The sequence below is a fragment of the Adiantum capillus-veneris genome, chromosome 3 (assembly GCF_014529385.1).
Source record: "Adiantum capillus-veneris isolate H3 chromosome 3, ASM1452938v2, whole genome shotgun sequence".
In the NCBI taxonomy this organism is placed as follows: Eukaryota; Viridiplantae; Streptophyta; class Polypodiopsida; order Polypodiales; family Pteridaceae; genus Adiantum; species Adiantum capillus-veneris.
The window spans coordinates 117,853,385-117,879,305 of NC_140933.1; the positions used below are offsets into that span (position 1 = coordinate 117,853,385).

General features: G+C 46.9%; 1 protein-coding gene across 1 annotated transcript in view; it reads right to left on the reverse strand.

The window, feature by feature from the left end:
• AGY1 (Albino or Glassy Yellow 1) overlaps positions 1 to 25,921 on the reverse strand; it is a 52,954-nt gene that overhangs the window by 24,977 nt on the left and 2,056 nt on the right. The window contains exons 2-3 of the mRNA XM_086509076.1: positions 24,125 to 24,197; positions 23,829 to 24,035 (exon numbers count right to left, since the gene is read on the reverse strand). Coding sequence (XP_086365202.1) covers positions 23,829 to 24,035; positions 24,125 to 24,197 — 280 coding nt within the window. The remainder of the gene's footprint in view (positions 1 to 23,828; positions 24,036 to 24,124; positions 24,198 to 25,921) is intronic.

The window sequence follows — 25,921 nt, forward strand, 5'->3', positions numbered from 1 at the left end:
GCCAAAAGGAGAAGCTAACTCCTTAATAAAAAGAGCAAATTGATTGTCCCTCGGAATGTCCCTCGGAAATTTTTGAGCTAACTTAAGTTGTTTTGCAGATATGCTGTAATCGCGGACGATTACTCTCTTTCAAGAAGGGGAGATGTAACAAACTGCTGACGTGTCAAAGCCTAAAGAATGGAACCAACTTACAGATGCCGGCCGAGGGGCCTAAACCCTAAGCAGCAGTAGAAGAAGTGTCACAGAGTGAGGACGTGGTAACCCTAATTGCTGAAACCCTAATTTTGGAAACCCTAACCCTAAAACCTGCAAACCCTAATTTCTGCCAGAAACCCTAACTGCTGAACCCTAATTCTGGAAACCCTGACCCTAAAACCTGCAAACCCTAATTCTGGAAACCCTAACCCTAAAACCTGCAAACCCTAATTCTAGAAACCCTAAGAAGAACAAGCAACAAAAGAAGTCCTACCAACTTATGGGGATCCCATCCGATGGGGCCCCAAGTGACATAAAGGCATTAAAAATAAAGCAGAACACACTCAAAAGACTTTGCACATCAAAATATGATGATGTGGCACATGTACGGACGTCCCGGAATTCGCGGCGGATTTTTAGGAAAATCCCGAAATTTTAGGAAAGTGATTTTTTGGAGTCAGCTTTTCATATTTGATGCTTTTAGGCTTTGGGCCTTTAAATATGAGCCTTGGGGGCCCTCTCTCGCACTCTTCAGCGCGCAGATTGCAGAGGAGGTGCTCCCCGGCTGTTGTACTTTGCGAATCAGCAGTAATATAAAGAAATACCGAAAGGGGCGCCAAGGTTTGGGGCCAATACTCTCTGGGGTGGAATTTCGCCACTCCGTGTCGCGTGTCGTCTCTCTCTCTCTCTCTCTCTCTCTCTCTCTCTCTCTCTCTCTCTCTCTCTCTCTCTCTCTCTCTCTCTCTCTCTCTCTCAGTTCAGTTGTTATTTGAAGTGCTTAAAGTTGTTCAGTCTGTTCTTTTCTATTGGCACGTGGTGCCCGCATTTGTGACACTTTGCATACCTTGACACAGAAAGGAGTACCTTTTTCGTGGGGACCCACAGAGGTGACTGCCTTTCGGACATTGAAAGAGAAATTGACTACGGGACCTATTTTGACTTTGCCGGACTTGCAGAAGTCATTTGAAGTATATTGTGATGCTTGTGGTCGTAGTCTAGGTGCGGTCTTGATGCAAGAAGGCCATGTCATAGCTTACGAGAGCCATTTGTTCTCTAGGCCGGAGATGACATCACAGATCTATGAGAAAGAGCTTTTGGCGGTTATCCACGCTCTTACTCAGTGGCGGCATTACCTACTCGGAGCGGATTTTATTGTCTTTACAGACCATCAGAGTTTGTGCTACTTCTTGTCACAGAAGCAGCTTTCGGAAAAGCAGATGCGGTGGGCGAACATCTTGTCACAGTTCCACTTCCAGATTGTCCATGTGAGGGACAAAAGAATGTGGTGGCAGATACTTTGTCTCGGAAACCGTTGGTTCTGGCTATTTCCGCCATACATCATAGGAGCTTCGAGGATATGGTCGATCAGTATGCCACAGATACAGATTTTGCAGATATTTTCACACGGATACGGGATGGGGAGACAGTAGCTGGATACTGCCTTCGGGAAGGCTACTTGATGAAAAAGACTATGTTGTGCGTTACACAGCCGTAGAGAAATACTTCTTTGGGCCGAGACTCAAAAAGGATGTGGAAGAGTTTGTGCGCAGTTGCTTGGTATACCAGAAGGTCAAGTTTGACAGGCATAAGGCACAAGGATTGTTACAGCCTTTACCCGTACCCACCCACCCCTGGGAAAGTATTGCAATGGATTTCATTTTTGATCTCCCAAGAACACAGAATGATCACGATGATTTTCCGATTACATGGCACGTCTGAGACGATTGTCTCCGACAGAGACCCCAGATTTATGAGTTTGTTTTGGAAGGCAATTTGGGAGAACATTGGCACGCAGTTGCAGTTCTCGTCATCGTTCCACTTGCAAACTGACGGGCAATTTAAGATTGCCAATTCAGTGATTTTAGATTTATTGAAGTTTTGTATCTCGGATCAGAAGACTCAATGGGAAAAGAACCTATCTTTGGTGGAATTTGCCTACAGTAACACGATACACTCTTCGACGGGGAAGACGCCATGTGAGATTGTTGAAAGTGCTGCGAAGGTTCCATCCTTCCTAAGCACGAAAGATTAGATATTGGAAGTGGATGAATATTCGCGAGATTTGGATACGGCTTTTGCCAAGGTTCGCGAAACTTTGCAAGAGTCTCAAGAACGACAAAAGGCAGCGGATCGCCATCGTCGCGACTTGAAACTGAAGGAGGATGATTGGGTGCTCTTACTTTTGAGAAGGCACACCTACGAAAGAAAAAGGGAAAGGAGAGGCTTTTTCCAAAGCTTAGTATGCGATACTACGGACCTTCCCAGATCATTGACAAGATAAATGATGTCTCCTTCCGATTGAAACTGCCAGATACTTGGAGGATTCATAATGCATTGCATGTGAGTCTCTTGAACCCTGTTAAGGGTGATGTGCCTGATGATGGGGAGCCTGATGAGCAACCCGAAGTGGAAGAAAACGAGGAGATCCTTGTTCCTGAACAGATTTTGGCACATGACGATACGAAGAAAGGTAAAGTCTGAAGGCAGTTCTTGGTTTAGTTCAAGAACTTTCCTGCATTTGATGCGAAGCGGATAGAGGAGGAGGACCTAGCAGATACTCCTTGGATTGTGAAACTTTACCTCGATGTTTTGGTTTAGCATAGTCTACTCCAAACGGAACCCAAAAACTCAGCTTGGCCGAAGATCTGGTGCAGTGGGATGCACAAGAGGGGAGTTACTCCGCTCCTTTGTCAACAGATGCCTCGATTTTGATACTAAAGTCACTGATGTCTCTTTGAGCTTCAGGGATACTGAGAGCTGACAGTATTCTGCTGGATGACTTTATAAAATGGAATTCCTGATAATGATATTGATTTGTTCTTGACTTCTTGTGAGTGCAGGAACTAATGCCGAAATGACTGCAGCATTTTGGTCTGATTGATCTCGAATAGACATGGTTGCAATAGGGGTTAGTCAATCGGACATCGATGAGGTTCCGATTGGACCTAGATGTGATTGCTAGCTACATTGCTGATAAATCATGGTCTAAGATCCGAATGAATGTTGAATGTCATGTGATGTCCTGTGATGTCTGGTGATGTCCTCTGATGTCGTGTGATGTGACTGTCGATTTTGTACATGTGCTAGATGTGTGTTGCTAGTACGTAGGTACTAACAGTCAGTGTCTGCTAAGACAGTTTATGGCTTTTGTCAGTTTTGCAGGCGTAATCGCAGTCGATTACAATGATTTCAAGAGGGGGGTATGTCACAAAGTGATGATGTGGCGGACAGCAAAAACCCTAATTTCTGCCAGAAACCCTAAAATTTCTGTAAACCCTAATTTCTACCAAAAACCCTAATTTCCGGAAATCGCGGAGGCTAAAATATATATATATATATTTTTTATATATTTTTTTTTTTTTTCTTTTTTTTACCTAGATTACCTAAGATCGATTTAATGAAAGGAGCAAGGCCAGCTATGCCATGTGCCCACATGTGATTGGCTTGCTAAATGAGAGTGGAGAGAGAGAGAGAGAGAGAGAGAGAGAGAGAGAGTGAAGAGAGCAATGGCAATGGTTTTTTTAAAAAGAGACCGAAAAACAAGCGGCCAGCCCACAATTTATAGCAGCGACCTGATTGCCGAGAGAGAGAGAGAGAGAGAGAGAGAGAGAGAGAGAGAGAGAGAGAGAGAGAGAGAGAGAGAGAGAGAGAGAGAGAGAGAGAGAGACGCAGATAGAGAGCAAGCAGTTGACGTGCAGAGGTGACGTAGAGCAGAGGCAGAGGCAATTGACGTGCAAATGTGACGTAGAGTAGAGGTAAATTCTTTTAATTCGTTTGCTTTGCTTTTCCATGATGCTGCACAACAAAGGCACTTCTCCATCGCCATCTTCTTCAGCACATGTCACTCCAGGCCGGGGAGAGGGAGAGAGGGGACTACTGCTGCACAACGTCATCACTCCAGCTGAGCCTGTTAATATAGAATCTGCAATCTGCAGGCTCAGCCCTTGCGTGAATTGTCATGAGGCAGCTCGCACAGAGAAAGGACTACTGCTGCTCTCTACTGCTGCACAACGTAATCACTCCAGGCCGAGCCTTTTATTATAGAATCTGCAAGCTCAGCCCTTGCGTGAATCGTCATGAGGCGTGACTCCAAGCCGGAGAGAAAAAATAAAAGACTGCTGCGTTTTGGCTCACTACAGGCCGGAGAACACTAGCTCACAGCATTTTGGCTCACTCCAGGCCAGAGAGAGAGAGAGAGAGAGAGAGAGAGAGGGGCGGGACTGCAGTCTCCGACGCGAGATGCTGATGCGTGCATGTTGGCTCACTCCAGGCCGTAGAGAGAGAGAGAGAGAGAGAGAGAGAGAGAGAGAGAGAGAGAGAGGGACTGCAGTTTAAGACGCAAGATACTGATATACACACAAAAATCAAGGTAAAAATATCCACTCTGCAGTCTGGGACTCAAGATGCTAGTAGGTGCTACCCTTTTCGAAAAAGAAAAGAAGGGCGAATCTACGCGAGATGTTGCCATGGGGACTAAAGCCAGAGGGCGGGTGTGGTGAGGAGGGAGAAGAGATCTCCCGAGGGCGCAAACAAGAAGGAAACGGAATGGGTGCTGCAGTATGACAGGCTCGCAGGCACATGACGACCAACGGGAGAGGCAAGGCAAAGCGAGACAGGCGGCAGCGAGGCGAAGGCGACGGCCAGGAGGGCGCTAGGTGGTACTGTGCGATGGCGACAGCAAGGCGGGGGTCACACTAGCTGTATGAGGCTGCACTCTGTAGGAGTTTTTTTTAACTATATGGGTTGCTTCATAGGCACCACCGCGTAGACGGTGGGTTGGTTATGGCAGTTGTCAGGTCCAGGTTTGTTGAATCTGCGTGAGTTCTCGACTCCTCATTACCTTTTAGACGGTGACGTCTCCAAGGTTGAGTTCAAAGGTTGGATGTAGGAGATTCGGAGGAATCTCATCAACAAATGAATAAAACAGCAGTAGAGCCAGTAGTAGCTAATATAGACACAAAAACAAGGTTAAAAAATTCACGATGATATTGTTAGTCTAAGGCTCCTGAAAAGGGATGCTGTGTCGACAAAAAAAAATTCACGATGATATTGTTAATCTAAGGCTGCTGAAAAGGGATGCTGTGGCTCTCTCCAGATGCAACCTTTGAATTCATCTAGCTCTACGCAAGATGCTGATGCGAAGCAAGGGCCTCTGTCCATATGCAATCACCTACGCATGCATCTTGAAGGAATGTGGTGCACTTGAGAAAGAACAAAAAAGTGCTTAAGGAGCTTTTTATCCGGAATGTTTTCTCTTGGAGTGCATTGATTGCGGGATGCGTGTAACAAGAGTAGGCCAAAAAGCTCAAGGCTATTTGCAGTGGATGCAAAGCAAGGGCCTCTCTCTAGATGCAATCACATACACATGCATCTTGACCTTCTGTACCAAAGCACTAGGATTCATGCTAATATTCGCGATAGTGGGTAGCTTGAAACGAATGCATACTTGGAAAAATGTTGGTCAATTTGTATGTCAAGTGTTGTCAGTGCGCAACAAGTCTTTGACGAGCTTACCGTATGGGACATCGTCTTGTGGAACGCATTGATTAGGATATGCTCAATAGAGATGCAATCACCTATGCATGCATCTTGAAGGCTTGTGGCTCTACCCAAGATGTTGATATGGGCTTAAATATTTGCTATGAAATTGTTAGCCAAGGGTTGTTGCTTGGCAATGCCTTGCTCCACACACACACATTTTCTCTCGCAACACCCCCAAGCAAGCAGCAATAAAGGCTAGACAAGCAAAATTGGAGAGCAAGAGACTGAGTCTTTCTTTTGTGAGCTCACTTAAAGACTGTGCTAAGGAGAAGTTATGTACCAAGGCAGTAGCATTTCTGCTGATATTTGCGATTGTGGGTTAGTTGAAAAGAATGCATACTTGGGGAAAATGTTGGTCTATATGTATGTCAAGTGCGGTGCATCTATCAAGTCTTTGACAAGGTTAGTGTGCGGGATGTCATCTTGTGGAATGTAGTGATCGCAGGATATGCCCAGACAAGGCTAGGAAGCTGTGGGCTGTTTTCAGCTGGTGCGTAGCAAGGGCCTATCTCTAGACGCGTGCATCTTAAAGGAATGCACATTGTGGCTCTACGCAAGATGCTGATATAGACACAAAAATTCACGATGATATTGCTAGTCTAAGGCTGCTGAAAAGGGATGTTATGCCAATCTATTTTCAGTAGAGGGCCTCTCTCCAGATGCAATCACCTATGTATGAATTCATGTGGCTCTATGCAAGATGATGATGCGAAGCGAGGACCTCTGCCCATATGCAATCACCTACGCATGCATCTTGAAGGACTGTGACTCTACGCAAGATGTTGATATGGGCTTAAAAATTTACTATGATATTATTAGTGAGGGGCTATTTTGCAAACGATTGTTGTGCTTGGCAATGCCTTAGTCGATATGTATGCCAAATGTGGTGCGCTTTGTAAAGCACAAAAAGTTCTTGAGGACCTTCTATCCAGAATGTCGTCTCTTGGAGTGCATTGATTGCGGGATATGCACAACAAACGTAGGGCCAAAGAGCTCCAGGCTGATTTCAGCGGCGGCGGATGAAAAGCAAGGACTTCTCTCTAGGTGCAATCATATACGTGTGCATCTCAAAGGCATGTGGCTCTGCAAGATACAGATATGGGCATAAAAATTCTTGCTGGTATTGTTACTCAAGGGCTGTTGAAAAAGGATATTGTGCTTGACAATGCCTTGGTTGACATGTTTGCTAAATGTGGTTCCCTTAAGACAGCACAAAAAGTGCTCGAGGAGCTTTCTGTTTGGAGTGTGGACTCTTGGAATGCAATGATTGAGGGATTTGCCGCACAGAGGTACGGCCAAAAAGCTCCAATCTGTTTTCAGCAGATGCGAAGCAAGGGTCTCTCTCCAAATACAATCACTTACGTATGCATCTTGAAAGCATGTGGCTCTATGCAAGATGCTGATGTGGGCACAAAAATTCACAATTGTATTGCTAGTTAGAGGCAGCTAGTGAAAAAATATGTCGTACCTCGCACTGCCTTGCTCGATATGTATGCCAAACATTGATTGTGGGATACTCACAACAAGAGCAGGGATAGAAATCTCTAGACTATTTTCAGCGGATGCAAAGTGAAGGCCTTTGTCCATATGAAATCACCTACACGTGCATCTTGAAGGCATGTGACTCTATGCAGGATGCTGATATGGGCTTCAAAATTCACTCTATATCGTTAGTCTCGGGTTGTTGCAAAAAAATGTCATGCTTCACAATGCCTTGGTCGATTTGTAAGCCAAATCTGGTGTACTTTAGGGAGCACACAAAGTGCTCGAGGACATTCCTGTCTGGAATGTCGTCTCATGGAGTGCAATGATTACGGGATATGCGCAACAAAAACATGTTGAAGGCATGTGGCTCTACGCAAGATGATGATATGTGCATAAAAATTCACATTGATATTGTTACTTAGGGAATGCTAAAAAAAAAAATCCTTTTTGGCATTTCCTTGGTTGATATGTATGCCAAATTTGGTGCACTTCAGATAGCACATAAATTGCTTGAGGAGATTTTTGTTTGGAACATCCTCTCTTGGACTGTAGTGATTGCGGGATATGCACAACAGGACCAGGTCAAAAATCTTTATGCTGTTTTCAGTCGATGCAAATCGAGGGCCTCTCTCCCGATGCAATCACACACGTGTATATCTTGAAAGCATGTGGCTCTATGCAATGTTGGTATGGACATAAAAATTCATGCTGATATTGTTAGTAAGGAGTCGTTGAAAAAGATGGCGTGCTTGGCAATGCCTTGATTGACATGTTTGCTAAATGTGGTGCAATTTAGAGAGCACCAGAACTTCTTGAAAATCTTTCCGTCCAGAGCTAGAATGCACCGATTGCAAGATTTGCCCCACAGGGACAGTTTTTGGCTGATGCGAAACGATGGCCTCTCTCGGATTTGTTCCACAAGGGCGACGCCAGAACCTCTAGGTTGTTTTCAACAAATGTAAATTGAGGGCTCTTGGAGAAAGATGTCGTGCTTGGCCATGTTTTGATCAATATGTATGCCAGATGTGGCGCCCCAAAGACTGTGAGTTTGTGTATGTGTATGTGTGTGAGCTTATGGACGGACAATCCAGCAGATTCAACCTACCCTAAGACAACGGACATGAAAAGTAATGCACGTAATGGTAGGCATGATAGAAAAACTGAATGTGATAATCAACATGTTGGTAGAAGTTGGGGAAGGGATGACGATGACACAACACATACTGGTGGGAAGGTGATGCAACAATGCAAGGGAGGTCTAGCAACCGATCCATCCAACATTGTGCTTCAATGTAGACGACCAACAACAAAGGTACACTTATATTTCTTGTTTTGATTTCCTCTTTTGTGATCTCAAAAGTTCTTAGATTACATCCTGTATAAAATAAAGCAATGAATTTTTATCATTTTTATTGAAAAGATTTCAGATGAAGGTGGCAAAGACTTGTTATGCCCAACAAAGGGACATACGGAGAATACACCAACACATGGCAACGTGGAATAATACATGTCTTTATAAAACATCGGTAATGAGTTCTCCTTGTATAATTATAATATTTTAACAATAAAAAGTCCTTCCGACACCGGAGGAGAAGCATAAGTCCCCCTTCAACATTGGAGGGGATAAAAGTGGCGCGAGAAGGGCACGTTCCCTACGGTATCTTTATAAATGTGGAGAATGGTGCCAACTCCACACCATACATACATATGGTTTTTTCTTCTTTTTATAGACACAAGCATCACAAATGCACGAAATGCATCTTGTTTCGTTTTTATTTTAGTATGGAAATGTTTATATCCATAATCTTTTCATGCAAAATCTCATTTGTGATGCGAGGTCATAGAGTTTTTGGTGAAAGCTTTGAGGAGAGATGCTATGGAATCATCATCACGAGCTATGCCATGCGATAAAATCCACACCACTATCACTTTTTTACTTCTTATCATTTACCATATACATAGTAAAGCAATCAAGGCAAACTAGTTTAAATGATGAGCGACGCGAATTTTGCTTTTTTTTATAAAGAAAAAGAGAAAAAGACTCTCTAAGAGAGAGAGAGAGAACTGATGCTTTTTATTTTAAAAGCTTTTGGGGCTCTGCTTTTGGGCATCCCTTGTAACCTTTAAATTAGTGGTGAGGGCCTCACTTCTCAGAGCATCTGGACGCAGAGTCTGAGAGTGAAACCCTAACCGCTCTCTTGTACTTTAATGATTGATTAATACAAAAAGAAATACCGAAAGGGACGCCAGTCTTTGGGGCCAATATCTCTAGGCACGGAACTCCGCCGGGCCAGTGCAAATCTATTGTGATCTGTGAATTGTTTTGAAGTGGTTATTTGGTGCTGTCGCGGTTGATTCTTGACTTGGAGTGTCCAAGTCTGTTACAATAACCTCACCTTACAGGTGCATTTTCACTGGTTATGCATTGTTTTTGGACTCTTTTGCAATCGTATGGATGCCAAAAGCATTGGGAACAGTGCCCCACTGCTAGAGGACAGTTCCGGGACTGTTTAGGGCTGAAAACAGGGTAAAAACCAGTAAATACAGCGAGCTGCAATTGCTGTTTTTGGGCTGAAAACACAGGGTTTATGTCCTTGGAAGCGAGTTCCAGCAAGGGGATTAGTTCAAGGCAAGTTTTGGGCGTCGCTACGCTACCTAAATTTTGTCAGAAAAGGCGTGATCTAGTTGGATACAAGTGAAGATCCCCAAAACTCTAGTTTTGTGACTTTACCCTCTAAAGAATAAAGAAATACCGAAAGGGGCGCCAATCTTTGGGGCCTACAGGTTGTCAATGTCTACTCGGAGCAATCAAGCTTCCGAGCCGTGTGAGCTTTGAAGTGTTAATTCCCATTGCACGTCCTTCTGCAAGGTGTCTTTGTGTGTTACAGCTTAAAGTAAAGTTTCGGGTGAAAGCTAAAGTCTACCTCTCTACGGGTTGGTTTCATGGTTCCATTGTCGAGACAGAATCACTTTTTCCTCAAGAAGTGAGCCTTGGTTGGTTTGGTGAAGACACACAGTACAGGAACGCGGGATTACACTATGGTCGACAAAGGAAAGGGCATTATGAATAGGGTTCCTCTTTGAAGGGCAGGCAGGAAATTCCTACATGTTCGAGGTTGGCGAGAGCTCATGGCCACCCCTGTCTATACCTCCTATTAATGTGAATGCTCCACCAGTGCAGGGCTTTATGACCGGGCAACTTGAAGATGATGCGTTCAAGACTCGGTTAGTTGCCTCTATGAACGTGTTTTTTTTCGACTTGGTGCAAAACCCAAGGTTTATGGAGTTTTTGCAAGTGCCACCAGCGCCACAGTAATTAAGGCAACTCACACAGCCCGTGGAGCCTGTTGAGGCTCAAGCCCAGGTACTTCATGCGTCACAGCAAGATAGGGAGCACTCGCATGTTGCGGAGTCGGGGGCTCCAAAACAGGTTCCTTCCCTCCATGAACAAGTGGTCAGGATGCCTATTCTATAGGCTTTGCAAGTTCAGCCCGCCACCTTTCCAAGCCCGCATGTTGCATTAAATGGACAGGGAACCAGTTTCGAGACAATGCATCAGGTTTTTCCACCACCCATGGTACCTCCTGGGTATTTGGGGGGTGGATCAATGTTTCAAAGCATGGCTGGTTATGCGCCTCGAAACCAGCAATATATGCCAGGACCAGTGTTTGGGGGTATGCAAGGCATGATGCCAAACCCCATGTATGGTAATATCAGCATGCAACTAGGCTTTCAAAGAAATCAGGTCAGTTTGGGGTGCCACAGGGCAATTTTGGCATGGCTGGTTTGTCTGGACAGCAGCCAGATATGGCACTTACGATGCAAAATGTCAATGGCCAAGGAATGCCGATAACCCCTATTACAGTGCCCATGTTGCAGACAATCCCTTATGACAATTTGGGGGCACTGGAAAAGCCAAAAGCTTATAAAGAAGGTGGTGCAGCTGTAAAGTTTGGCACTTTCAGCGGCTTTGAGGATAAGGCAAAGACTCTTACTTTCCTCCAGCAGTTTGATACAGCTTATGCAATTTGATACAGCTTATGCAAGAGGGAATTTTACAAAGGCCTCTAAGGTCACGAAAGTTGCCATTTTCTTAAAAGACAATGCGCTTACATGGTGGACGACCCCCTTGATGCAAGGACAGGTACCCGCCACATGGGTATACTTCAAGCAAATGTTTACATCTGCGTGGTTGTCAGATGAATTTGAAGCCGATGTCATGACAGATTGGCACCAACTCACTGTGGCTATTTGCAAGAGCCTACAGGAGTAAAATCGGAGGTTTTGTAAAGCGTTGCTCTCAGTAACCTCCTACAGGTTTGTGCCACTGACAGAGCAGATTGAGAAGTATTGTTGTGGGCTGCCTATAGGGCTCCAAGAATACTGTACAAAGAACAGAGTGGCTACCCTCACTCAGCTTATGGAAGTTGCCAACACTGGTCTTGCCTTGTTGAAGGGAGAGGACAGTGGATTTCCGGGCAACGTAAAAGGGGGGCAACGTAAAAGAAAAATTCGGCAAAGAAGCCCTTTGCAAAAGCGGCTCTGAAAGTATCACAGGGATCAAAAAAGGACAACAAGGATAAGGACTCAGCCGGGACTTTTGGAGCGCACGCAAAGAAGCCAAAAAGGAAGCCTTTTGCGCAAGTCGCACAAGGAAAACAAGGTCTTGATGGCTGAAAAGAAACGCTTTATATGCGAGCAGCCTGGTCACTTTCCTGCAGATTGTCCACAAAGGAAAAGGCCAGCTGATTCGGATGATAAAGACGATAAGAAAGGAAAGAAGCCTAAGCCCATGGCAGGTTTGGTGCTAGATATGGTGGGTGACAGGCCAAACACAGCCAACTTTATCTCACCAAAGTTAGCTATGAAGCTGGGTATCAGAGCTGAAGAGATGGGGTACACGGCAGAGGCAGGGTTGGCATGTCCTGACCACTCAGAGTGTGTTACTCCCATCATTGGAAAGCTGCGTCTGCTTATTCACTCGTATGTGGACACAGAAGAATTCTATATCATGCCATTGGAAGGGTGTAATGTGTTACTGGGAATTCCGTGGATGTTTCAAACACATGGCGTGCTGGATGTCTGCAACAAGACGATCACCCTTCAACATAGGGGCAAAACTCATGTTTTGGATGTAAAGCTCAAAGGGGAGTCTGTCCCTATTGTATCTGCTTTGGTTATCACTTCTGTATTAAAAAATCATCTTTCTGTGTACTTGATCTTTTTTTTTCCGAGAAAAGATCCTTCTATTAGTTAATGAAAGTTGTCCGTAGGGCTAAAACCACCTCTGCAAGAGAGGGCTACAACAAACATGATGGGGAGACTCTCACAATGAAAGAACAACATATGTACAATGAGGCTAAATCAAGGGATGGGAGGAGGGAAGAGACACACAGGTGGTCGGTAGTGCCATCTGAGCACACCCTGGACAATGGTATAGAAAGGCCCAGGGCGCCAGAGTCAAAGGAAAGCCTCGCGGCGCTCCCGCATGCGGTCGGAGCTGCCCTGAAGTCCCTCAAGCTGTCCTCTGAGAGTATGAATCAGCTCTAGCCAAAAGTCACGAACAGTCTCTGCTGGCGGCACAGAGCGGGCCTCAAAAATGTGGAAACAGCGGGCCTGCCAGATGAACCACAGTGTCAGGCCACTGATGAGCTCCCAACACTCCTCTCTCTCACTGCACCACTCTTGTGGAGTAAGCTCTGTAGCAGGCTGGAGTGTAGGACGCCCCCCCTGTATCACTATCATCCTGCTGGTAGAGGATAGCTCAAACTGAAGTGCCGGGCCCGTGAGAGTGGACCAAAGCTGCTGCCCCCCAAGTGTACTGTCTAGCCGTGGAGAGAGTAGGCATCAGCCAAAGAACTCGTAGCCACACCTGCTGGGCCGAGGGACAGTCCCAAAGACAATGACGCTGACTCTCCACCGACTAGTCACAGGCTGCACATGCGGCCGAGAGACCACTATGCACAAGCCAGCTCCCTACTGCTGTAGCTCTGTGTGCAACCAGCCACTGGAACAAAGTGACGCGCCTCAGGTGTCTGGAGTTCCACAGCCTCTGCCAAAAGGCTGCCAAGAACTCCACTGTGAGGCCCTCCCCTCTGAGATGTTTTGACACATGCTCTGCACCCCTCTCATGCCCTGCAGCTGGAAACCCTGCACCTCCTCTGACAAACTTGTGAACTCTAGCCAGTCACCTAGAGAGAGCGTTGGACCTGCTGCCATGGGACCCCAGGAAACATGAGGTCAACTATCAACCAAGTGGCCTCTCTGAGTGCTAACCATGGGGTTCCAGACGAGGGGCTGCCGTAGGCGCTCCTCCGTGCACATCAGCTGTCGCTGCTCCAGGCCACGCCGTAAGAGCTCCCAAGAACGAAGCAAACTCACAACGAAGAGGTCCTCCAGTCTCCTGCTCAAACCAACTCGGCGAATCTCTATAAAGATCCATCTGGTCGAAGGTTGCCAAGGGCCTCCTGACTGAGGCACCCTGGCACGAAGCCTCTGCAACAAGAACTCCTTCCAGGGCTCCTCACCTGGACGAAGTCCTCTGACTATGAACTTCCCTAGAAGGGCTCTGCTCTGCTGTGTTGGATCAATGATCCCAAGCCCTCCCTGAGAACAAGGAAGCGTGATGACCGACCAAGCCACCTTGGCTCGAGCCATCTGAGTGTCACGTCCTGACCAAAGGAAGTTCCTGATCAGCCTCTCTACCTGGCTGATACTAGAAACTCGAGAAGATCCAGCAGGAAGTGATGTACCACATAGTCGCCAACAGCACCTGGTTGGCAACTACTACTCTACCAGCCAGCGACAGACGTGCTGAGCTCCAATGTAACAGCTTTCTCCTGATGGACAGGAGAAGAGGAGCAATCTGCTGCTCGGGAGACAAGCCTGACAACCCAAGTACCGAACTACAGTCCCTGGGGGAATCCACTTGAAACCCTCTCCTGGCATCCAATCTGGCACAGGAGCACTACCAACCGAGAAAGCCACTGTCTTTCTCCAGTTGATCAATGCGCCCGATGCACAACAGAAGGTCTCCAGAGCCTGCTCACACCTGTGAAGAATGGCCTTCTGGCCATCTAAGTACAAGGCTAAGTCATCGGCAAACTCAGCGTCCAATAGCTCCTCTCCCCGAATAGAGAGTGCTAAGCCCCGAAGACCAACCTGCTGTGACACCAAAAATCTGCTCATCGCCTCCGCATAGAACAGAAAGAGAAAGGGGGCAAGAGGACAACCCTGTCTGACCGAGCATGTGAGCATGAAGCGCTCACCTCACCCCCCTGCCAAAAGCACCTGACTGTGAGCCTGTCTGTACAAAGCTGACACCCCTCTGATCCAAGCAGCTGAGAAGCCCATCTTGCGGAGAGTGCCCTCTAGAAAGTCCCAGTCAACTCGGTCGTAGGCCTTCTCAAAATCGAGAAGAAGAATCACAAGGTCCTCACCACGGAGCCGTGCCAGGACAGAAGCCTCCCAAAAAGTAAAGATGTTGTCAAGGATATTGCGTTCCTTCACAAAACCTGTCTGAGTCCATTATAAGGCTCTCTAAAAGTGGCTGAATCCTCAAACTCAGAGCCTTGGCAAGAATTTTGTAGGCTGAGTTGAGGATGGTGATGAGGCGCCACTGTCGAATCTCATCCAAGGAGCCACCCTCCTTGGGAATGAGGTAGATCAGACCCTCACTCATGCTGTCAGGCATCAATCCTGTGTGCAAAATGTACTGAAAAGCACTACAAACATTTGGGCCAAGCAGGTCCCATTGCTCCAAGAAAAAGCTGGGAGTCAACCCATCCTCACCTGGACAGCTACCACGAGGGAAGGCCCTCAACGCTATGTGTAGCTCCTCAAGCTGAAGTGGCATCTCTAGCCTCTTGCGCATCTCCTCTGTCACAAGACATGGCATCTGTGCCCAAACCTGCTCCCTGCATGCATCCTGCCGCTCTGACTGAGGCTCAGCCGACAGTAACTCACGATAAAAGTCAGTAGCAACTGCACGCATATCCTCGGGCTCACAAGCAACTGACCCATCGGGCCTCCTCAACTGACTGACCTTGGCATGCGAGTGCCGAGGTCCCACTGTCTCAAAAAAAGCACCAGTCACTCTGTCACCCACCTGAGTCCACTGAGATGCCTGTCGGTGGAAGGCAAACTCATGACGTCTCTCCTCTGTGCTAGCAAGCTCCTGTCAAGCCTGTTGTAACTGCTCCTGCAACCATGGACTGTCTGGATGTTGCTCCTGCATCCTCTGTGGTGAAGCAATGCCCCGTCTGAGACGCTGCTCCGCCTCTCTCGCTGCAGCCCGGCGAGCCAGAGACTCTTGAAGAAAAAAGTGGCTAAGCTGAGCTAGGCCTGAGGCCACTCTGTTTGCAGGTGAATCCTGTCTGTCCATGCCCTCTGTCCAGAGAGCCTCTACCCTATCTCTAAGTGCTGAGTCCAACAAGACCCTCTCTAGGATGCAGAGCATCGTGCTCCCACTCCTCTGCCTGTCTGCCACTGTGAGGATCACTGGTACATGGTCCGAGAAGGAAGTCCCTGCCAGGATGCCCACTGAACCCCCCAAGTCACTGAAGTGGTCACTAGTGTAGAAGCGATCTATCCGCAATAGATTCACTCCTCCCAATCTGCGCTCCGATCTAGAGAAGGCAAGACTGTCTGGGGGCCTCACAAAACCAGAGTGCTGCCATGTATCCGAGACCCTCAAAGTCATACAAAACCTCTCCCAAGCTGCCAACTCGACTCCATGCACAGTAGCATGGCTGCCACCAATCCTGTCAGAAGGGTCCTCCAACATGTTGAAGTCCCCTCCTATACACCAATGATCAGCCTGCGGCAAAGACTCAACAATCTGTGACCAGAACTCTGCACGAGCACTCGCCACATTGGGCGCATAGATGTTCAGGAAGCCCACAAGGCCACTCTAAACATGCATAGTAATCCATTGAGCCCTACCTGGCACAATAATCCCTCTGCCCACAATGGCCTGCTGCAGTGAGTCCGCAATAGTCATACATACCCCTCCCTGGATGCCTCCAGGTCCAAAAGCAGCAGACCAAAAGGTATCATAACGTCCACGCAAAATCTAACCACAACGCCGAATGCGGCTCTATCACAGATGGTGCTCCTGAAGCATAAGGAGATCAAACTCTCCTCCCACAAGGCAACGCTGAAGCTCCTGACGCAATCGGCCCCGCCGTCGCTGAAACTGGGGCCCACCTAGTCCCTGCACGTTCCATGAGACGATCCTCATGGGGAGCGAGAGAGAACAGATGCTGCCACAGCAGCAAGACGGGCTATCTTCGAGGCAAGCTTGGATGAGGAGTAATCCGCATCCGAGTGTCCTCTAGATAGGCGTGACTGCAGTGAGTGCCTAACCCAAGCCCAAGCAAAGCGAGCAGTGCGTAACGCAACCTCCTCTGTCCAGGAGTCCTCATGAATGTATACATAGCAAGGCAAACACTGCGTATCAGCAAAGAAGTACACCACAATGTGCCTACATCCTGCTCAATCTAGGGGTGTCACCGCAAACTTGGCCAATGGCCACAAAGTCTGCAGCATATCTGTAACTCCACGTTCTCCCATGTGGTGAGAGAACTCTAAGACCTGTGTATGCAACCATCCCACCACTGAGTCAAGGGACCACTCTGTCTCGGCCCTACCACAAAGGGGAAAGAAGAAACCAACTGCTAAGTCCAGGGCCTCTGTCCCCCTAGCGGCGAGGAACAAAACATGGACCCTGAAACATGCTGCCTCATGGTCTGCTGCGGAATCGCCAAGAAAACGAGTGAACCCATAGTCGAAGAAGTCCCAGCGGCGTCGGATGTCAATGCTCGTCAGCCCACGAGGGATGGCTGCAAGGGAGGATGTCTGAATCTGCAAAGGGGGCCACAAGAAGGGCCGACCCTCTCTCGCTAGGCGACTCGCGGCAAAGGCGCTGCCAAGAGATCTCCTAGCCGCTGGAGAGCGACCAGTCTCTTGAGCCGACTGAGGAACTGGAGCAGGAGGGGGGGGAGAGGGAGCTGGGGAGAGTGGAGGAGAAGAGGGGCGGGATGGGGCGACAGAGATAGAGGGGCGAGGTGGAGAGGCAACGGGAGCAGAAGGCGGGGAGGATGAGGCAAAGGGGGGGAACTTTGGGGGGGGGAGCGGCTGTCGAGAGAGAAGCAGAGGTGGGGGCTAGCGCAGGGATCTCCTCCTGCTCAAGAGGACCAAAACGGTTCCCCGTGGGAACCCACTGCTGCTGAGTAGGCACCTGAGGGCCACTCTGAGTGCCAGGCTGACGTTGTGGCCCCTGGCATCGGCGGCCACGGGCCTGCTGCCACCCCTCCTCCGCTAGAGCCCCAGGCTCGGAGGGTGGCTCTGCATCTGTACGCTGTGCCGCTGGTTGTGGCTGCGGGCCAGCCTTGGCAGGCTGGGGCTAAGGCTATGGTGCAGGTCACGGCCTCCTCCGTGGACAGGCCTTCGCTAGATGGCCCATCTGTCGGCAATGAAGAACTGGTTCGGGAGGCTCGAGTACTCCACACTCTGTTGAAACCAACCCCCACTCACCCGAGGTAAAAGGATAACCTTCGGGAGCGAGTGGGTATCTCTGACCAAAACTCGAACTGAGGGAATGCCAGCCGCCTTGGCAGCTACTGATGCTGTCGTGCGAGGTGTCTCCAAGACAGTCCCAATGGGGGAACCGATCCTAGAAAGAAGTGGTAGGTACTCCCTCCGTAAACCCGGAAAGCAGACTGAGATGGGGATATCTGCCTCCTCTACTAGAACATTCAAAGCTGGGTCAAAACCATGTCGCCACTGTCGAAAGTGGGCACGTGATGCTCGGATGGCCAGTGGACTCATAGCTATGACCTTGGACGCCATCTCGGAGAACTCAAACTCGATCTGATAGTAACCCCGTCCGAGAATCTGGACATCCAAAATCTTTCCCACCTCTACGAGAAGGCAGGCCTGGAGAAGGTCTCGCAGCTCTCCTCTGCTAGGTCGGGTGCCGAGAATCTTGCAGATCACTGAGGTCGCCTGCAACCGATCTACCTCTGCGGCGGCAAGGCTCGCTTGCTCTGTAGGCGAGAGAGCAAGTCGAATGGTGGGCTCAGCGGGGTCTGGCGAGTCCCTCTGTGGCGAAGCTGGAGCCTCCATCTGTGTCTACTGCTGTGGCGTAAGAAGGGGACGACGGGAGGGTGCTACAATAGGGCGCGCCAACACTGCTCCAAGGAGTTGAAACAAATGCCGAAAGTGCCGAACTGCAGGGAGTAACCGAGGCGGAGGACCCAAACTGACGGGCGAACGGGCCGAGTCGAGGGGGGGGGGGGGGATATAGCGGGCTGGGGCAAGCGGGCAAGCAGCGAAAAAGCTAGGGCTGAGGGTGGGCGGACAGGCTGGGACAGGGGCAGCGCGAGGGGGGGCAGCGGGGGCTGAGGGCAGCGGGCAGCACTTGGGGGGGGGGGGGGGGGGGGGGGGGGCGCAACGTGAGTACACAGCAACAACGAGCGCCATAAAGCGTAATTCCTATACCGAAGTTTTGAACTGGTACAAGTCAAGAACAAGCCTACAGTTTCGTGTACTTGATCTTTGCACGTGATGTTTCAAATAATTGTCAGTCAAATTTATCTATGTTAGATAAAGAAAGGTCAGCATTTTTGCGAGAGTTTAATGACTGTTTTTCTTATTCATTGCCGTCGCAATTGCCGCCGGAGAGGCCTGAGGACCATGCGATAGATTTGGTGCCAAGGCATAGCCCACCAAACAGACCTCCCTACAGGGTTAGTGCGGCACAACAGAAAGAGATTATGGGCCAAGTAGAGGAGCTTTTAGAGAAGGGGCTGATTCAGCCTAGTTCTTCACCTTTCTGCTCTCTGCTCCCCAATGCTTTTAGTGTAGAAGAAGGTTGGCTCTTGGCGCATGTGTATTAACTACCGTGCGTTCAATAATACCATCAAGAACAGGTTTCCTATCCCAAGGACTGATGATATTCTTGACCGTTTAAAGGGTGCTGCAATTTTCAGCAAGATAGACCTTAAGAGCGAGTACCATCAGATTTGTATAAGGCCAAAGGATGTGCACAAGACTGCATTTAGAACGACATTTGGTCTCTATGAGTTCTTAGTGATGCCATTTGGTCTTACAAATGCTCCTCACGTTCAATAGAATGATGGACCGCATTTTCTGCTCGCATCAGAAGTTTGTTGGCACGACATGATAGTCTACTCGAAGAATGAAGAGGGGCATAGGCGTCACTCAACCATTGTGTTCGAAGAGCTGCGCAGTCACATGTTACTTGTCAATCCTAAGAAAAGTGAATTCTTCTTGGAAGAGATCCACTTTCTTGGCCACATAATGTCATAGGATGGTGTCCGAATGGATCCCGCAAAGGTTGAAGCTATTAAGACATGGCCAGACTAAAGACTGTGCACGATGTCCGAAGCTTCTTGGGATTGTGTTCATACTATAGAAGGTTTATCAGGAATTTTGCAGAGATAGCTTCACCTCTTCATGCTTTGCAAAAGAAAGAGGCCATTTTCAGATGGACCCAAAGAGAGATTCAGCTTTCAGTCTCTTAAAGGAAAAGTTGACTTCAGATCCCATGATTGTTTTACCAAATCTCAATAAGTCATTTGTGGTCCAGTGTGACGCATGTGGCAATAGCATCGGAGCAGTGCTAATGCAAGATGGTCGGGTAGTAGCTTATGAGAGCAGGATCTTGCAAGGGGCACAAAAGTCTGCAAATCTATGAGAAAGAGTTATTGGCCGTCATTCATGCGCTCTCTACCTTGAAGCATTGGTGTTGATTTTGTTGACTAGACAGACCATCAAACCTTGCGATACTTTTTGACACAATCAAAGCTATCCAAAAAGCATATGCGATGGGCAAACATTCTTTCTATGTTCCACTTCCAGATTAAGCATGTGGAAGGTAAGAAGAATGTTGGGGCTGATGCGTTATCAAGAAAGCTGCTCCTCAGAGATGGTTTTATGATGATGCATGGCAGACTTTGTGTCACTAGGCCATTGCGACATAAGGTCATGGTAGAAAGTCATGTCCCACCGTATGCGGGACATAGTGGTATTGATGCGACAGTTAAAGCGGTAGAGACATTCTTTTCTTGGCCTACTTTACGGAGAGATGTGGATGCCTTTGTGCGCACATGCGTAATTTGCCAAAAGGTCAAGTTTGACAGGCAAAAGAAACTAGGGTTGTTACAACCACTGCTGATTCCGAATAAGCCATGGGAAAGCGTTGCTATGGACTTTATCTTTGATCTTCCAAGAACGCCAACGGGGAATGATGGTATATGAACCATTATTTGCAGGTTCAACAACAGGCCCATTTTATCCCTATCAAGAAGAAGATAAAATCTGATCAGATGGCACGGTTATCAATGTACAATGTGTTCAAGTACCATGGTATGCCACAATCGATTGTCAGTAATCGTGATCCTCGCATGACAAGTTTGTTTTGGAGAGGATTGTTTGAGAACGTGGGCACTATGCTCAAGATCTCGTCTTCATTTCATCCACAAACTGATGGACAGTCAGAAGAGGCTAATTCTACTCTCTTGGATCTGCTGAAATGTTATGTGTCAGATAATAAAGGCAAGTGGGAACAGTATTTGCCTATGCTTGAGTACGCGTACAACAATACGGTGCATTCGTCGATTGGCAAGGCACCTTCTGAGATTGTTCAAGGCGGCAAGAAATTTCCTCCCGTTATGCATACAAAGGACAAGATTTTTGAGGCAGATCAGTATGTCGAGGACATGGATGAAATGTATAAGAAAATTAAGGTTGCCCTGGAGAAGACTCAGGCCAAACAGAAAAGAGTTGCTGATTGTCACTGTCGTGAATTGTTGTTTTCACCTGGTGATTGGGTTCTACTGCGGTTTGAAAAGGCAAGGTTAAAGAAAACAAGGGGCAAGGAATGCTTGTTTCCTAAGCTCAGTATGCGTTACTATGGGCCTTTTCAAGTGCTTGATAAAATCAGCAATGTTTCTTATAGGCTGAAATTGCCTGACGCTTGGAAGATTCATAATGCGTTTCACGTGAGTCTTCTAAGACCCTTCGTGGGTGATGTGCCAGAAGATATGCCATATGAGAACCAGCTAGAAGTTGAGGAACTTGATAAAATTTTAGTTCCTGAGCAGATTTTGGCACATTGGAAAGAAAAGTCAAGGGACAAGTTGCAAGACGCTACTTAGTGAAGTTCAAGAACTATCCACCTATGGATGTAAAGTGGATGGAAGAGCATGAACTATCAGAGTAACCAAATGTAATGCAACTTTACCTTGAGGCCTTTGGGTTACAACCTACGTATGCCCCAACACAACGTGTGCAAAGGAGGGGTAATGATAGAGCTAGCACATCAAATGTACATATGGATTCGATGTAATAGAAGTGTGCACCGTTCTTTAAATATTAAATGTACAATGTTCACTTCTATCATAGATGGAAATGACAAAAGTATGAAGGTCTCATTAAGTCATTTGTATCTATGTCTTATCATCTTTCTTGCGGATACATACGATGATAAAAGAGTGCTGACAACACAAGATCATCAATGGCATGTATTTATGGTATGCAATCGAGGACATTTGCGATTTCAAGAGGGGGGTATGTCACGAGGACGTGGAAATTGCTAACCTTAGTTGGTTTCTTTTCGATGATTTTCGTTTAATTTTGAGACCCTCTTTTTTAAGTTCCAAATGGCCGGACATTGTATGGCCAATGTGAAGCAGTAGTTTCACCCGCAGACGGGAAGTTGGTCGGCACAAGAATTCCAGTAGTAAAAGGGTGTCTAGGCTCACTTCATAGTCATCTACGTCCCCTCGCCACACTTAATAAGTTGGTGGATACTAGGAAATTAACTCCATAGAGGCACGGTGACAAGGTGGGGTCACCCACAGAAAATCACCCAAGAACTGGGCTACATTGCATTTTTGGACGGGTCCCAAATGGTGAAAAATGGTCAAATGACCAATGAGAGTCCAATGGAAGCATCTCTTAAAAATAAGCGAACTGCTTATTTAGGCCACAAAATCTGTTCGCGTCATTAGCTTCAGAATGACAAGGGGAACATTTTATTACTCTGCTGCAAAGTCAATTGAGCAATTGGTTAAGATATTTTTAGACCGGAATGTACAACACGAGAAAACCATGCATGAGTGCCACTTGGCACATTTTTGGGCATTTTCCACTTTGAGGGAGAAGCGTTGAAATAAACGTGGGGGCTGCATTTTTTAGCCAAATGGTGGATTGTTGCAGGTACCAAAGCTATTGTGTGCAAGCTTTCCCCCTCATGTACAGTGTAGTGCAAGAAGTGATGTCCTGCACACTCTACACTGCTCTCTCTCTCCCCCCTACGTGCAGTAACATGATGCCCCACAAGAGGGCTCTTCATTCAACCTATGTACACTTGTGTGGTCTTATGCTTCTGTGCCAAGGAAAGAGCCTCTTTGAGCAGAAACAAGAGTAGCTAACTATTACTCCAAAACCAGGTACCAATGAGGGTCATTGCACTTGTAATTACTGTTTTTGGGCTGAAAACAGAGGGTTTATGTCCTTGGAAGCGAGTTCTAGCAGGAGGATTTGTTCGGGGGGAGTTTTGGGGCCGTTATGCCGCCAAAACTTTTCAAGAACAAGCGTGATCTAGTTGGATACAGGTGAAGATCCCCAGAACTCTAGTTTTGTAACTTTACCCTCTAAAGGAATAAAGAAATACCGAAAGGGGCGCCAGTTTTACGGGCCTACAGGTTGTCGGCGTCCGCTCGGAGCATTCTAGATTCCGAGCCGTGTGTGCTTTTAAGTGTTAATTCCCATTACAGGTTCCTTCTACAAGGTTTCTCTGTGTGTTACAGCTTAAAGTAAAGTTTCAAGTGAGCCAAAATCTACCGCTGTACGGGCCGGTTTCATGGGACATGAACAATGAATTCAGTTTCGGATTCACGTGCTTGTAATAGTTCAGATATTAATAAAAATCTCCTTCAAGGGGGGGACAAGAGCCCATCCTCTGGCCCCTAGTGTTGTGTCAATTTTTGCATTGGTTTTCTCAATTTTATGTCCAGAATTCCACGTGAATTAGTAAATTAGCTTTAAAGAATTAAGTACACGCTTTTGTTTGTGACAGAGAGATGCCATAACTAGTAAAGAGCCTACTTTATGGCCTATTTTGAGACTTGCCACCCCATTCCACCAGTTTTAGGATCATGACACCCCTGTCTAGGCTTAAGGATGAAGCTTCCCCTCTATTATTCTTAGTCTAGTCTTGTGCAACTTTTGGGTAGGCTTCAAAAATAGAAATATAATTCCAACGGTGTCTCTAAGCCATTTTGACCCCAGAAAATTATGTCCGAAGCTGTAATATTTTTTTAACGTATAAAGTATGGTGTATGATTGTGTGTATGATTGTGCACATAGACTCTACCCGTGTGTGTGCGCTCGCATGCATGGATGTGCACACAAGCAAGCGTGCATGCATATATGTGTGTCCTAGTATCTAGACCCTAGAGCTGCCTCAAAAGCAATACTCCAACAACCATATGCTAAGTAACACCAGCTAGCCTTCTTGATAAAATTTAAGACGAAGGTAACAGAAGTAGCGAGCCATGTCAAAGAGTGATCCTTACGCTGGATAAGCCCCACTTTTAATCCAAGAAATCGATGCACTTGGCCAACCCACTCACAGTCCCTCCTTGCTAGATAGTCATTGACGGTGACAGCATGGACACCTTTGCCAGTAAGTGCATTCAAGTACGCTGGAAGAACCGCCACAAGAGTTTTACCTTCACCTGTTTTCATTTCTGCAATCTGCCCCTTATGAAGAACAATGCCTCCTGTGTCACATGCCAATTTTGTGTGAAGACCAATCGAAACTTGCAAGACAGACAAAAAAACTTAGTAAAAAAAATACAGACTATGATACCAATCAGTTGTACATCAAATGGCCGCAGACCCAGAACCCTTTTGGAAGCCTCTCGAACCACTGCAAAGGCCTCCTGGTTAAATTGATAGTGCAAACAGTAGCATTAGAGCTACTACAAACCTGATCTAAAATTAAATACAATCATTGACCTTGAAACTTGACTCTTAATTACTTGATCAATTGTCAGAATGCACACAATATCCAGGGGGAAAAAAAGAAAAATAGCTCTCAACTTGATCTGGACAATTTCTTTGTTCCATTCAGGCTTCAAGCTCAAGCCATTGCAAAAGCAAAGAGCTGGGTCAGCCAATACATGCAATAAAAAGTAGAGAAAATCACAATCCCAGGAATAGGTGGCACTCAAAAGGTATAGGGGAGGTCCACAAGCTGCCGAGCTGACAACCTTCTCCCACCACTTCCCCTACCAGACAACAAGCCTCTAATGTGGCCGCTAAACTGTGAATGGAGCTAAGTGTGCCCACTGAGAGTCTGACTCAAATGGACATCCCATCAGAATCCATGATAAAGTGGATAACTCCCTTCCAGTGACCAAAACCGAAAAAACCAGATAGTTTGTGACCCAGTGGGATTCTCTGCCAATAGAGCCGCTCACCAGAGTCTTGAACATGTGAGGCTTGTAGACACCAATGCCAGAATGCCTCCAATGAAGACCAATATCTAATGAGTCCACTCTCTATGAGTATCCGAATCAGCAAACACCTCTATCCCACTCGTACCGGCATCAACCATTTCTAAATTAATGAAAATACACATTTCTGCTTACTCCATCTTCATCAAACAGAGGAGTGCATCTGAAAGTTCTTCTAATTTCATTAAGTTACAATCAGAGCGTCTAGATTTTCTGTAGTCTCACAAAGAGTGTTTCTTGGAAAGTCTTCCCAACGCGCTTTCTCCCAAGCGACCTGAAGATCACATTATTGACTTAGTTTATGAAGAGTCAAGGTACTAACAAACCCCCGTACAGAGTTTTTGGCCAAGGGTTTGATTCAACCGAGTTCATCTCCCTTTTGTTCGCCGGTGTTTCTTGTAGAGAAGAAAGACAGCACAAGGAGAAAATGCATAGATTACAGGGCTCTCAATAAGGTCAACATCCAGAACAGGTTTCTGATACCCAAGATCTATGATATACTTGACAAATTACAAGATCCTCCGTGCTTTTGTAGGATCGATCTGAAGAGTGGATACCATCAGATCGGGATCATCCCAGGGGATGTACACAAGGTTGCATTCACCATGTCCTTTTGGATTGTATGATTTTTGGTAATACCGTTCGGGCTTACCAATGCTCCTACAACGATCAATAGGATGATGGACCAGAGTTTAAAGAGCACAAGTAGTATGCGAGCACATTCCCTGATCATACCGTTGTTTCTCCAAATTCAAAGCAGAGCATCAAGAGCATGTAGCACAGGGGTTTAAAGTATTAGGGGAACACATGCTTGTTATTGATGGAAAGAAAAGCGTGTTCTTTATACAAGAAATAAACGTCTTGGGGCACATTGTATCATCTGACAGTGTAAGCATGGACCACGCCAACGTTGACGCTATTCGTAATTGGCATCTTTGCGGAATGTGCATGAAGTAAGGAGCTTCTTTGGCTTATGCTCTTACTGTAGGAGATTTATCAAACAGTTTGCAGAGATTTCTTGGACGTTGCGCTCCTTTGCACGGAAAGGTGTTCCATTCACGTGGGGACCTACTCAGATTACATTTGAAGTTGATCACACGACATGTTCAGGTACTTCTAGACTTGCAAAGGCCTTTTGAGGGTGACAA